The sequence below is a fragment of the Cebus imitator genome, unplaced genomic scaffold (assembly GCF_001604975.1).
Source record: "Cebus imitator isolate Cc_AM_T3 unplaced genomic scaffold, Cebus_imitator-1.0 Scaffold24, whole genome shotgun sequence".
Classification (NCBI taxonomy): Eukaryota; Metazoa; Chordata; class Mammalia; order Primates; family Cebidae; genus Cebus; species Cebus imitator.
The window spans coordinates 3,706,705-3,720,414 of NW_016107339.1; the positions used below are offsets into that span (position 1 = coordinate 3,706,705).

At 32.9% G+C, this 13,710-nt stretch overlaps 1 protein-coding gene and 1 long non-coding RNA gene across 2 annotated transcripts in view; one reads left to right on the top strand and one right to left on the bottom strand.

Annotated features, from left to right (window-relative positions):
* Positions 1-9,033, bottom strand: part of LOC108299933 — a 115,252-nt gene extending 106,219 nt beyond the window's left edge. Inside the window, exon 1 of the long non-coding RNA XR_001823170.2 lies at positions 8,955-9,033. This is a non-coding gene — a long non-coding RNA (uncharacterized LOC108299933). The remainder of the gene's footprint in view (positions 1-8,954) is intronic.
* The window catches only part of KCNH8 (potassium voltage-gated channel subfamily H member 8), a 345,406-nt gene that overhangs the window by 217,922 nt on the left and 113,774 nt on the right, over positions 1-13,710 (top strand). The window contains exon 8 of the mRNA XM_017522526.2: positions 2,723-2,930. Coding sequence (XP_017378015.1) covers positions 2,723-2,930 — 208 coding nt within the window. The remainder of the gene's footprint in view (positions 1-2,722; positions 2,931-13,710) is intronic.

The window sequence follows — 13,710 nt, forward strand, 5'->3', positions numbered from 1 at the left end:
AAAAAAAAAAAGATGAAAAAAGGAAAGGAATAAATCAGTGATACTTGTTCTGCTTTTCATAGGAGCAAGCATATGAACATTTAAAAAGCTGGCACCTAAATTCATTATACCTCTTAAATTAGGACAAAATATTCTATAATATTTGAAGAGAAAAACTTGTTCAAGGTATTATATTTTCTTCTCAAGAAAACATAAGTTATGAGAAATAACTTATGAGTTATGCTGTTTTACAACAAAGACTGAGAAAAAGAAACAAATAACCAAAGGTGTTTGTCTCTGAAATCTACAATGTGTCCCGTTAATGCATCTCCATAGATGACATTCAAAACTGCATAAACTTTGACTTTGACTCTGCTGACAATTGCTAATGGCAGTTCTTTTAAGTACAGATCACTGCTTTTTGAAACTAGTATGTATATCACTATAAAAGGCACATATAAGAGATAAAATTATGAATAAGACATAGGAAGAGCGATAGAGTAAAAAAGCCAGAAGTATGAATCCAAGTTCTATCACTTACCACCTGAGTGACTTACTTGGGGAAGTTTACATCAAAATATCCCTAAAATGGGCACAATATAATTCCCACAGAGTTTTGACCAGACTCAAAATGCAACATATCTGTACAATGCTTTGATAAATGTCTAAAACCTAGGAAAGCCCTGCAACATGTTAATTAGCATCCTCTCTCTCTCTTTCTCCTTTCTGAAATGGTCATATCCATTTGGTAAAAGGGGAAACTCCCATTTGATAGGGGGTTTTGATGAATGCACCTGTCTATGAGTAGCTTATAATTCTTATCAGTGACAAATTCAGAAAAGCATCCAAAGAGTGAAAAGAATCCTCTCCTTTTTTCAGGTACGTATTTCTATATAAGTCAAATATGTTTCTTTCTCCTGTCATTCTTCAAGAGCCAACATTCAAACCTTAGCAAGAATCTACTGACTCTGGTGGGAGCAAGCATAATTTTTTAATGCCAGTTTTTATTGACTTCAGAATGGACATAGAACTACCTGGGTCAGCTGGACACTGAGGTTCACCTAATCTTTGCAAATTACTATTATTCTCACGTACAAGCAACTCCATATTCTTTACTCAAACATCCCCTTTCTGGTCAGAGAAAATGGGGAGACTACATCAATAGTATCTATGCAGATGCCTTCCTACACTTGGGACTTTCATTCCAGATTTCATTTCACTTATAAAATTGTCACCTCTCCATCAAATTCACCTACCTATAAAATAAACTCCATCCCCAGTAATATCTTTAAATAACAAAACAAAGATTACAAGCCTTAGCATCTGACCATCTAGCTAACTACCAGCTTGAGAAATGATAGATGAGAATTTGGCTCCAAAGGAGAAGAAAGTAAAACTTGACATGAGAGAAGGACAAAAAGAAATAAAAGAGCACAGCTAGCTCTTAAGTTCCTCAAGTACCCTTAAGAGTGTACTGTATTTGAGTATAGAATAATTCACAAGATTACAAGTGAAAACAACTTCATTGAATATCAATTTGTATGCTGAGCTTGAAGTGTTTGCATCTCAACTTGATAATTTATCCCTTCACTTATTTAACAAATATTTATTGAGCATTTTCGATGTGTCAGGTACTGTTCTAGGCATATTTTTCTTAGAGATAAGAGAATATGGCTAGCAAAGGAGGGAATTAGAAGTCAACTGACTCTAGATAAATACAAAAGCAAACTCTCAATGCTGACCTTGTGCCTGATTAAGTTTTGTAAAGGAAAGAGTGTAGTTAGTTAAAGCTATACAAAGCACCTCCTTCATCTCTATTTTCCAAAAGAAATTAGGTGACGTCCAGAAGTTTGTCAAACTCTATTTCCATATGATTTAATGTTTTATTTGTTTTTTCTATTTTAGAATGTTCTTTGAGAGTATGAAAACAATGTGTGCTATGGGTACCACTTATTAATGGTGATATTGACTATCCTGGTCCACACCAATGATGCACATTTTTCAACTGGACTCTGAAGTCAATAAAATAACCCATCAGCTATAAGTCTACTGCTATAGTGGATGCAAAGGCACTCAGAGACTCTTCAGAAATTCTTGTCCATTTCATTTTAATTCCCTAAGCATGTTCAAGAGAGTGAAGGAGGGGGAGAGAGAGAGAGAGAGAGCACACACTCTTCAAGCAAATGTTTTCTCTGTCTGTTGATAATGTTAGAAGTATAGCACATGAGGGAGAAGAGGCTACTGGTACTTGTGAGCAGAACTTACTCAAGTTTTATGGATCTACCTATTTCAAAAAGTAAACTGTTACTTTTATTATTACTTTCTAGGCATTCACTTCAATTTTTCTGAATTATTGTTATAAAGCAACTTCCTTACACAGGGAAGGGAATATGTGTAGGGGATTCGAGATACCATGGTATTCTGATACCATAATGTGTTTCAGTTGTCTATCAAAATGTATACTATTGTATTAAATGATACAGAGAGCAAAAAAAGATAACTCCTAATTAAGAAAGGTATTTATTCAAATAAATTAAATTATCCTCCCTATTCTATCCTTTATTCCACCATCTTTAATCCTATCATCTTCTGCTATAATGTCAAGAATGAAGACAATTTATAAAAATAATAATATTGAAATAATTATACTTTGTTTCCAAAATTTTTAGAACGGCTTCTAAAAATTGTTGTGGCATGATTTTAACACATACACCAAGTTGTGCTGCTCTCTCTCCTACCACAGGTGTCTCTTGTGCATCTTCTAAAGACGGTGCGGCTCTTGCGTCTTTTGCGTCTGCTGCAGAAGTTAGACCGCTATTCCCAACACAGCACTATCGTCCTGACTCTGCTCATGTCCATGTTTGCACTCCTTGCACACTGGATGGCATGCATCTGGTATGTCATTGGAAAAATGGAGAGGGAAGACAACAGCCTTCTGAAGTGGGAAGTTGGTAAGGGCTTACATTTGTCACATTTTCCATTAAATTAAAAAAAAGATTGTCAAGAACTTGGAGGAAGTGAAAGATAAACCTATAAATATATTCCTTCTCACTGTCAATTTGTCTAATTAATTTCTATTTTTGAATTCATGATACAGGTATTTTATTTCAATAAGGTTTTCTGGAACAACCTTTTTTAAAAAAAATTAATGGGTTAATCTGATAAATTATATATATATATATATGTATATATATATATATATATAAAATGACCATAGTTTGGCTGTAGATGTGTTTAGATAAATAATGTTCAGTCTTATCTTGAAATGTGAAATGTTCTGATGCAGGGCTATTAATAGTAAATCACTGGGCAAGTGGCCTATGGCCTGTCACTACAATATCTTAAATCATAAGAAAATTATCACTTGTATTTGAGGTGGTGAATTAATAGAAAAGATATCCTACCACCCTTCCCTTTAAATAGAGAGAGAGAGAAAGCAAATATAATAACAGACTCCACATTTAGCACATTCTGAGAATTTGTGATTGTAGAAAGGAATGGATATTTACAAACATAATTTATAGTTTTGTGTCCCCATAATACATGGTTTAAAGGAGATTTTCCGAGTGTTACATAATTCTGCATAAATGAATCTGAAACACTATGCACATGAACACATTTTTAAACTTATGTCAACCAGAGGAAATTTATAGAAAAAGAAAATTCTCATAAGTATAAACCCTCTATCCCAAAATATCTGCTTTCTTCTCACAGTCATACCCTTTAGAGAATTGTCACAGTATCTTATGTAGAATGTAGAATATTTTTTCTTAATTTGACATTTAATCAAAAGAATCTGCTTCTTAGTTGGCTAGAAAAGCCTTCACTTATCTTCTCCACCAAAAATCAATCTTGAACTTTTGAAAGAAGCTCAGACCTTTGCATAGGAAATTCCCAACAGAGAAAAATGCCCAAACCCTTCATGCCAGTACTTAATGACTGGACATATTTGAAACATCCCTATGTTGGCCCTCATAAATGCCAATATCTCAGCATAGGACGTATACAAATCCTTCAAAGGCAGCACTGGAGGAAGAGCTGGAGACCTTACAAAAGCAGGTGGAAGGGAATAATCCGTCCAGTTTCTTAAAAATACCTCTACACATCCCAATTTTGTTTCTGAGCTACACAAAGCAACTGACACATTCTGATAATTTTATCTCAGAATTACTTTCTTATCTTGTTTATCAAAGGACTTTTTTATATCTTGCTGTGGGTCCTCAATTCTAGGAAACAAAGGAAATGGGGAAATAAAACTACAGTACTTAGTGAAAGCAAAAATATCCTAGATAAAAATAAGTTCCAATAAGAAAGAGAAGAAGAGAGAAAGAGAGAAGAATTGGTTAAAAGGAGGATCAGAGTCTGAATTGTATGTGGATGGAAACATTTTCCATCTTTCAATATTAGTTTCTTCTTTATAACTTTGTCTTGAAGGCTTCCTCATCACATACTGTGTCATCATCCTAATGGTGTTCAGTAAATTAGAGCATTAGATCTCTGCCCTTTGTTTTGAAACCATATTAAAATTCTGACTTGTGGTCAGCACCTGATTCCTTTTTAGACTTGACCTATTTTCCTCAGGCCCCAGACCTATACACTCATATTAATTTGTAAGTCTTGTCTAGTCTGAAAGTCTCCAGATGGGGAAATTTAGCTTATTCACACTCTTAAATTTAGTTATATGAAGAAAGCTTTTTGTTTCATTTCCAACATGCCAGGCTTGCTGCAGACTTATAATCTAGCTGTTGTTTTCTTTCCACAACATAAAAAAGTATTTATTTGTCAATGCTTAAAAAAAGCCAACAACTTGAATTGTTTCTGTATTTACACCCTTATTTTTTTTGTATTCTTGATCCTTGCATTATAGTTCAATGTAATGAGTAGTCAAATCACAATGTAATGTTGTAAGCCAGAGCACAATCTCACAGAGAGAGCAGTGGCATGAAGTAGTGGCAAGAAGAGCATTGGGCTCCTGTCATCATGGTTCCATTGCTAATCAGCTGTCAGATTTGCAATATTTCTTTCACCTTCTGGGCCTCAGTTTCCTCGTCTACAATGTGAAAATCTCACCATATAATTTGAAAGTCTATTTCTCGTTTCATGAGCAATGATTTTCATGGAAAAACAAACCCAAAATGTGCGCTCAATATATTTATCTAGGTATCTTGATAGATATTAATATATCTAGATATCTCGATAGGCATTAATATATCTAGATATCTCGATAGATATTAATATTTCTGGATACCTAGATAAATATATTGAGCACACATTTTGGGTTTGTTTTTCCATGAAAATCATTACTCATGAAACCAGAAATAGACTTTCAAATGTCTATCTAGATATCTAGGTAGATATTAATATATCTAGATAGATAGATTGTAGATAGATAGATTATAGATAGATAAATAGATAGATAGATAGATACTTATTATGGCTCAATGTCCACATAAACTGTCAGAGGATGTATTAGAAAGTACATCCTATGATCATGGCATGTCAAACAATTGACATATCTTACTCATTTATGGTAAGAATGACTGAAAATTTATCTTTAGAGAATTAGATTTCTGTCCAAACACCTACTGGAATATGACTAGCAAGATTGTATGCTAATTAAGTATATAAATATTGGGCTTATAGGCTTGTCTACAAAGACTTTCTCTTCTAAAATTACTTGCATCATTTAAATGTTCATTTAAAACATTCCCCAGCTGAGATTTGAACACAAGTTAAATAATTGTGGCCTTCCCTACCTAACTTTATAATGAAGTAGCTGAGAGTCTAGGCTAATTTAGTTTTTACCCTTTAATTTGTGGACTAATAGTAAATTTTACCTTTTGGGATCCAATTATAATGAATCAAAAAAATTATCATACAAGTAACATTTGACGAGAGAGCATGTTGTTCCTTATGTTGGTGTTTAACATTAGGTGTATAAAAATAGATACATTTTCCCAAAGAATAACATTTCTTCCTAATTATTTTTAATTGCCACGAGATGATATTTTTTCTTTTGTTCTTTACAGCCCAACTACTTACAGCTAGAGTTTGTTCCAATATTTTATATTATGATAAATCAATGTTAATCTTTAAAAGGCATTACAGTGTTACTTCGTTATTAGGTATCTATTTTTGGAAGGAAGAATTATGCTTGTACATGTCTTATATCAGAGGCTGGTTATGAAATGCTTTGCCTGGTATTATATTTATTTCTTTTTAATGTATTTCTGTATTGCATTTTAAAGAATTTTGATGTTTGGTTTACTGTTTTATGGAATTTTAGACCTGGGAGGACCTTAGTTCGACTCATTTTCTTTATGAAGAGAAATTTCGCTCTAGATTTTACAAGCTCCATAATGGAAGGAGTTGTTGCCTATTAGATCTGCTACTCTATTTCCACTATAGTGTACAGTTTCCTGCTACATGGCAAGCGTGCAAAAATTTTTTTCTTTGAATGAATCAATCTTCATGGTAGTTTAATTATTAAATCAAAATCATGATTCGATAACCTATATTCCCAATTATTTGTCTAGAATTCCTTCAAATAACATTGACTGTTATTAAATTATAGAGAATGAGATTTAACAACTCTTTCCAGCTAGGAATACAAAGAAGGGAAGAACAAACAGGATTACTTAAGCTTTGGTCATTCATTCAAAAAAGAAATTTTTAAGTGCTCATTACATACTTGGTTCTGTGTTAGGCACTGTGGATACCAAAACAAATCATAGAGTTTAAAGTCTAGTGGGAAAAGTAGACAAAGATTTAATAGGTATATTACAGTGTGATGTATTTTACAAAAGGAATATGTATAGAGTGGTGGCACTAAATCTAACTAGGATATCATCAAAGGCTTTTCAGAGATTATCTGAGTTTTAAAGGGTGAATAGGTCTTGTCTGTTTAGATGCTGAGGAAACGGCATTTGTGACAGCAGGTTTACTAATATATTAAGCAATTCACTTGCACTGAATGGGGGTATGGTAGAAAGGGAATGAGGCTACAGGTAGGTAGGTAGAGACCAGATCTTTAAAGGCTGTGCTAAGCTTTAGTGTGGACTTCATCATAAGATACAGCGAGGGATAAAGTTCTCTTGAACAGAGATCTTTCGAATATAGAGCGCCACCAAATGGGGAGATGTTTCACTCTGCTTCATTTTCAATGACTGTAAAATGACAATAACAATAGTGCCAATCTCAATGGGATTGCCAGTATTAAATTAGGCAACATATATAAAGCATTTAGATTTGTACCTAGTAAGGGAATTGTATTATGACAATTACTTCTAATAAAAGAAAGAACCATGAACTATGACGACTGAATACTTCTCATTTTATGTATGAAAGTTATTTAAAAATAGCTTTAAAAGTATAGCCTTCATGTTTAGTTTGGTGCTGGACAACAAATTATATACTTTTGCATATCACCAAAATAATTTATCTGTGCCACCTTTCAACTGGAAAGTCAGTCTCTGAAAAAATTTTACATAGGCTTGCAATTGCACATACATAGGAGATGTTTTCTTTCAGGTTCATATAGGAGGCAAGTCCTACATCAACTTTATAAGCTTGTTAGGATATATCCAGCTTTTGTGGAATTTAGATATAGCGCTTAAGGGTAAGATTAAACACTGCATTAAAGAGATATCACAACTCAATCAGAGAGTGCTTTTCACAATTTAGTTTTTGGGAGGCTGCAAGGAAATGTTTCAGAATAATCAGTCTCTTTGCAGGGAATGGAAGATGCTTTATTTGTTTACTACAAGATGACATCAGTAAATACCCAGCTAAAATTGTACAATTAGACTTTGCATATTTTCTTATATTTCAATTAATATATGTATATATTATTTTAGCTACTATGACCTCTAAAGTTCAATCAATGTTATCAAATTAGTCTCCAAAGAACTCCATTAGCATCCTAATATGAGTTCTGGTTTGCAGCTCAAAAGATTCAGGTCTGAACTCTGCCTCATGGATTTACCAGGCATGTGATTTTGACTAAAATGACCTCAAAGTGTGGTTTTTCATTAAACAATCTCAGTTTTCTCATCTATGAGTGTGGTAATACTGACTCTCATAAGTACTCACTTCACATAGTATCTGGTACATAGTATGTCCTTGTAGGTGGTAACTGCCACCGTTATCACCACCACCTCTGCTCTTATTATTAACTGAAGCCCCCAGCCATTGGTTCAAACTTATATCAATGAGCAATGTAGAACTGAAATAACAATACTCTTAAAGTCTAGTGAAGAGGTGATATTTCTGTATCAGTCATGATACTTGATTGCAAGTAAAAACAAAAAAAGAATTCATTAGCAGGGCACTTAGAATTAGAAGGATATAAAACAAGACTGGCAAAAGAACATGAGCTGAGATAGCCCCAGATTGCCAATTTCTAGTTCAGTTGTAACATCCTTGTGAAAACAAGGATGGCCTGAACATGTTTCTGTCTGTAGATCCTGTGCAGGAGTCCTAACCTCTCCTGCACCTCTGATTCACTGTGCCTGAGAAAAGAATTCAGTTGATCAAGCTTAAATCACATGCTCAGACACAGACTGCCAGGACAAGGAGACTCTTTCCATCTTACCCTTACATGATGGAAAGTGGAGTCCTGTGTTTGCATTTAAAAAAAAAAAAAAAAAAGGCATTATTCACAAACAGTATGATGACAGATGAAATGAGCTGAAATATGGAGATGTGGTAATTTTCAATGCATCTTGCTCACCGTAACACAGTCTGTGTTCCTTATGTGAGTCTAAGAGTGGAATCCCACTTACCATTCTGTGTTTCCTCAGCTATAATACATTCCGTCTTGGTCAGTAGCCCCCGTTTTATAGATAAAATGTTACCTTATGGTCTTTTTTCAAAATTATCTCCAAGACTATGACAAGCTGAACTTTAAAATAAATAATCTACTTCAAAGGTCAAAAAATATTTTATAATAGAGAGGAAGCTCTTTTATCTCTTACCCTTTGGCCGGAGCAGGCATATCCATTGCAAATGCCTAACAGTGTATCTGTATCATGCAGGGCAGGGCAGGAAGGCCAAGAATCTAGAATGGGAAAAAAAGGATTAAGTCAGACATCATTTTCAAATTTTCATTGACAATTTTAATCCTAAGTCTCCTGATCCTCATTGGATAAAAACTCATAAAAGCTGATTGATTTGAAGGACTCTCTAGTTATTAACTACTTAGCATTTACAAGCCTTATGGAAGAAAAAAAAATGACCAGGATTATGATGTTGTGATCTGATTACTTCAATAACTCCATTGGTTTTCCTGAAGAAAGTGGAATTTACTAACCCTATTTTTTCAGAGTTTACATAAAGGATTATAAAATCTTTTAGAGACAACCCTTACTTGTAGATTCTCATTCTTCAGAATGCATGAGATAAAGAAAAGAGGAAAAAATCTACAATGAAAGTTTCTAGCCATTAAAGTGGACACTAATAAAGGACTCCTGATTATTATTTTTTTAAAAAAACAGTACGTTAAACCTTTTTTTAAAAAACAGCACTGGAATGACCTGAGGATCTCCCTTAATACAAATTATAATTCAGGAAGTCTGAGGTGGAGTCAAGACCCTTCTGTTTTAAACAAACTCTAAAGTGACACTGGTGTCACTGGTCCCATACAGCACACTGTGGATGGCAAGGTTTTTAAAATGTCTTGAGACTTTTGAGTCCTTTCTATCCTTTTCCACTGTTCTATACTTTTTCAATCCCCAATACATCTGCAAACTTATTTGAACATAGTTTATTTCTAATGGACAAAGGAGGTCTATCTAAAAGCAATTAACCTCAATACTGAAGTAGTACAACATAGTACTTAAAATATCATTACAATTTATATTACTGATAGTTTCAGAAAACTCAAATCAAATACCACCTGTTATGAAAATGTTGTCAATGCTTTGTTCTATTTTCATAAGGGCTTCTAGACAATAGAAAATATTTCCATGTTTTAGAAGCAAGATTTTACTCTTTTGTCAAAAGGAGCAAATGGTATATTTTAAAAACTCAGTTTTTTTATATTTAGTAGTAAACTTTGCATATTATAAAAGTTGTGGAAATGAAGTATATATAGCAATGTCTAATTATGAAGTTGCATTATCTCTGCAGTCTGATCTTGTATTTAAAGATTATCTGGGCATATAGATAGTAAGAAACACAAAAATTTGCATTTAATTGCATAATATTCTCAGCCCTTTGAAAGGGAATTCCTGGGTTTCAGGTAGCAGACAGGCAGTTAATATGATTTCAAGTTGCTACAGTTGCTTAAGAGGAGAAAATTCTTATACCTAGAAATGAATGAAGCTATAATATACTCAGAATCTTTGCATGACAGTTTCCAAATGTGTTCACACTTCAGACCAAACACTCCAAACAACAAAGATTCCATTATCGCGTAAGTTTGAGAAACGCCGCACACTGCCTCCCTGTTCTTAAAGACTGACAAGGTATATTAGCAGAGTGTAAGCTCAGAGAAATCCTGAAGAAATTGATTAAACTTTGCTAAAAGAAATGTTGCTTAAATTTATTTTATATCATAACCTTTTCTTTTTTGTACATATTATTAATACTCTGTTAACATTCTATCCTATGAATTTGAAGTTTTAAAAACACATCTTAGGAAAAGTTACTAAAACCAATATAATTATATGAAGAATAATCATGATTTTAATCTTTTAAAAATATAGGATATCACATGTATCATCCCACAGTATATCTACAAAAACAGGGAGAGATTATTCTCACAAAATGGAAATAAAAATGCCTACCTAGAAAATCACTGGTGAGCTTAAATAAAAATGCATATGAAAGCAGCTTACAAATTGAAAGATGCTAAAGTGCTATACAATTATGATGTGTTGAGTCATAGTTAACAGTCACACACAGATATACATACATGTATATATGTATATGTATGCATGTATAAGAAAGAGAGACAGGAATGTGTATACTCTACACCACAAATTCCTGTGTTCGTGTTCTCCACGACACTGATCATAGCATGCGTGTAAAGAGTAGATGCATAATACATGTATTTGAGTGAATGGATGCAGGAATAAGTGGATGAACAACAAATAGGGATTCTGTACCATATTATGAGGGCACCCCTTCAGCTTAAAAGAGAAAGACATTGTGAAATCAGTCTTCCTTCAGTGTTTGGAAGTTATGCTCATTCTGTACTTCCTTATAGCATCTCATCATTTATACTGTACTGTTACAGGCCATTCTCATTACCCATTTGGTTAAAACTATTTGTCTAAAATATAGACAATAAAGTTATAGGAAACAAAAAGTCAGGATTGTATTTCTATTGAATAGTCTATTCTTTTGGATATTTTGGCTACCCAAATACTGAATTTCCTTAGTACTCAGATCATACTTGAGGAGAAACTGTTTTGGTTTTCTCCAAAAATATCTGTAATACCTGACAATTATTAATATAAGTTCTATTAAGCATTTATAAGTATCACAAATTAATCCATTTGGGTTTGGTTTTCTTATTTATAAAACATTATCCAAGTATATCTTTCCCCTAAACTGTCTTGCTCTTTTTTGAAAATCTTTGACCTTTTATACAATAATTAACTTGCAATCTATACTCTACATATTCCTCACATCTACTGAAAATCTCATACAAACAATTGTTCATCTTCTTCTGTTTCCCCTCACCCCAGGAAACACACACATAAGGAATGAATAAATATATATATATATATATACATACACACACACACACACATATATATATACATATATATATACACACACACACATATATATGTATATATTCCTTCTGTTTATGGTATTACTAAAGGACAGTCTTTATTATCCCCTTCAAGGAAGAGCATATCACAAACTCTAAATCATTGGTCTATTTGTAATTTTATTGTGAAAAATAATTACTAGATTAATAAGTCTGTGGGCACTGACTACAGGTATAAGAATTAAATATTAAGTCATTGATTTGAAATGTAAAATGTGAAATTTCAATATGCTTATGGAAAAGCACAGGTTTTGAACCACTTGCACTGATAAATTTTTAATCAAAACAAACAAGTTAGACAAATAAGCTTTAATGATGAAAATAAAAATCAGAACCACAGTGTTATCGTATTCCTAAGGATAAATGACTGTTAAGCAGCTAATACTTTGTGACTGAGGCTAAGTGTCATTCTGTAGTGATGATGTTAATCACTATGTAACTTTTATTATATGGACTTTGTTAAAGTACCTAGTATATATTTTATTGAAACCTGTGTAATATGTTTTATATTATACCCCATATAACATTTTAGTATGTAAATTTTAGAGGTCCTATTCCTCATCAGATGTCTTGAAATTTGTTTGAGGTTGCAGTGCATCAGTCAACTGTAAGTGTATTTTGAATTTCTTACTATGTGATAGCATCAATAAAGGCAATGATAAGCAATGGTTTCAGTTTTACAGAACTTTAATTTCACCAGGTTACAAGAGAAAACTAATCATTTCAACTGTTCTTCACTCTCCATCCTGTTGCTTTTTCTGTATTTCCTGTCTCAGTAAATGACTCAAGCATGCTTCCATTTTCTAGCTGCAGATAAATTTAGATTGGCACTGCTTACAGCTCTTGTTAGATCCAGAATCTCTCCAAAGAGCTGTTGCTTTCTAGTCTCATCTTCCTAGTCTCATTTTGATATGTTAGCTTTCAAGGAATACTCTTGGTCTTAAACATCTTGGACCATGCCCCGGACATAGATTTTAGAAGAGTGAGTCGTTTTTGAGTATTTTCTCCAAGGTGTCTTTGTTTTAAGGTGACAGTTTGCTGACCATTCATTGGCTTCTGTGCTTCTCTGAAAGGATCCTGTGACTTCAGTCACGGGAGATTTTTTGCTTATCTTTGAATTCTTCCTTTCTATCGTACTAGATTTTCCTGAGTTGTATAGTTGTTAAGATCATGGACAGTAATATGATTCTGGTTCTGGGAGTGTCATGGACTTCTATATTTAAATGAGTTCAGTGTTGAAGACACATCTCACACAAGAACTATGAATCTTAGGGTAGCCTAAAAGGTAATATGAACATTTACAGCAAAAAAAAAAAAAAAAAAAAAAAAAAAAAAAAATAAAAAAAAAAAAAAAAAAAAAAAAAAAAAAGAAAAGAGATTTATTTTTGGTAATGGGAGGAATGTGATGTACTGACTTGAGGTTTGGATCTAATCTAACTAATTAATTAATTAATTTTCTAAACACCTACTCAGTTTTCCAGTACCATGTGTCAAATAATCCATTTATTTCCACTAATTAAATATAGCATTTTAATTATGTGTACTTATGGCTATTACTAGGCTTCATTTTTCTTCATTTTTCTTCTCTTGACAGTCTAATTTTACAACAATATTGCATAGTTTTGATTACTATGCAATATTACTTTAACATTGTTGGTATAGCAGGTAGAATAGAGGCCATTTTAGCTCATTTACTTATTTAGATAAATATTAGAAAAAACTCCCCAACCCAAAATATCTAACTGGCATTTTAATTGGAGTTAATTTTAGAAATTAAATTAGGGAAATTAATACTTTGAGAACATTGAGAGTTTTGTTTTTAATTCCAGTTCGTCGTATTTAATCTCCATTTATTTAAAATATTCTTCTATATAACTAAATGAAATTGTGTAATTTTCTTTACAGGTTGCACATATTTCTTATGTGTATGTGTGTGTGTGTGTGTGTGT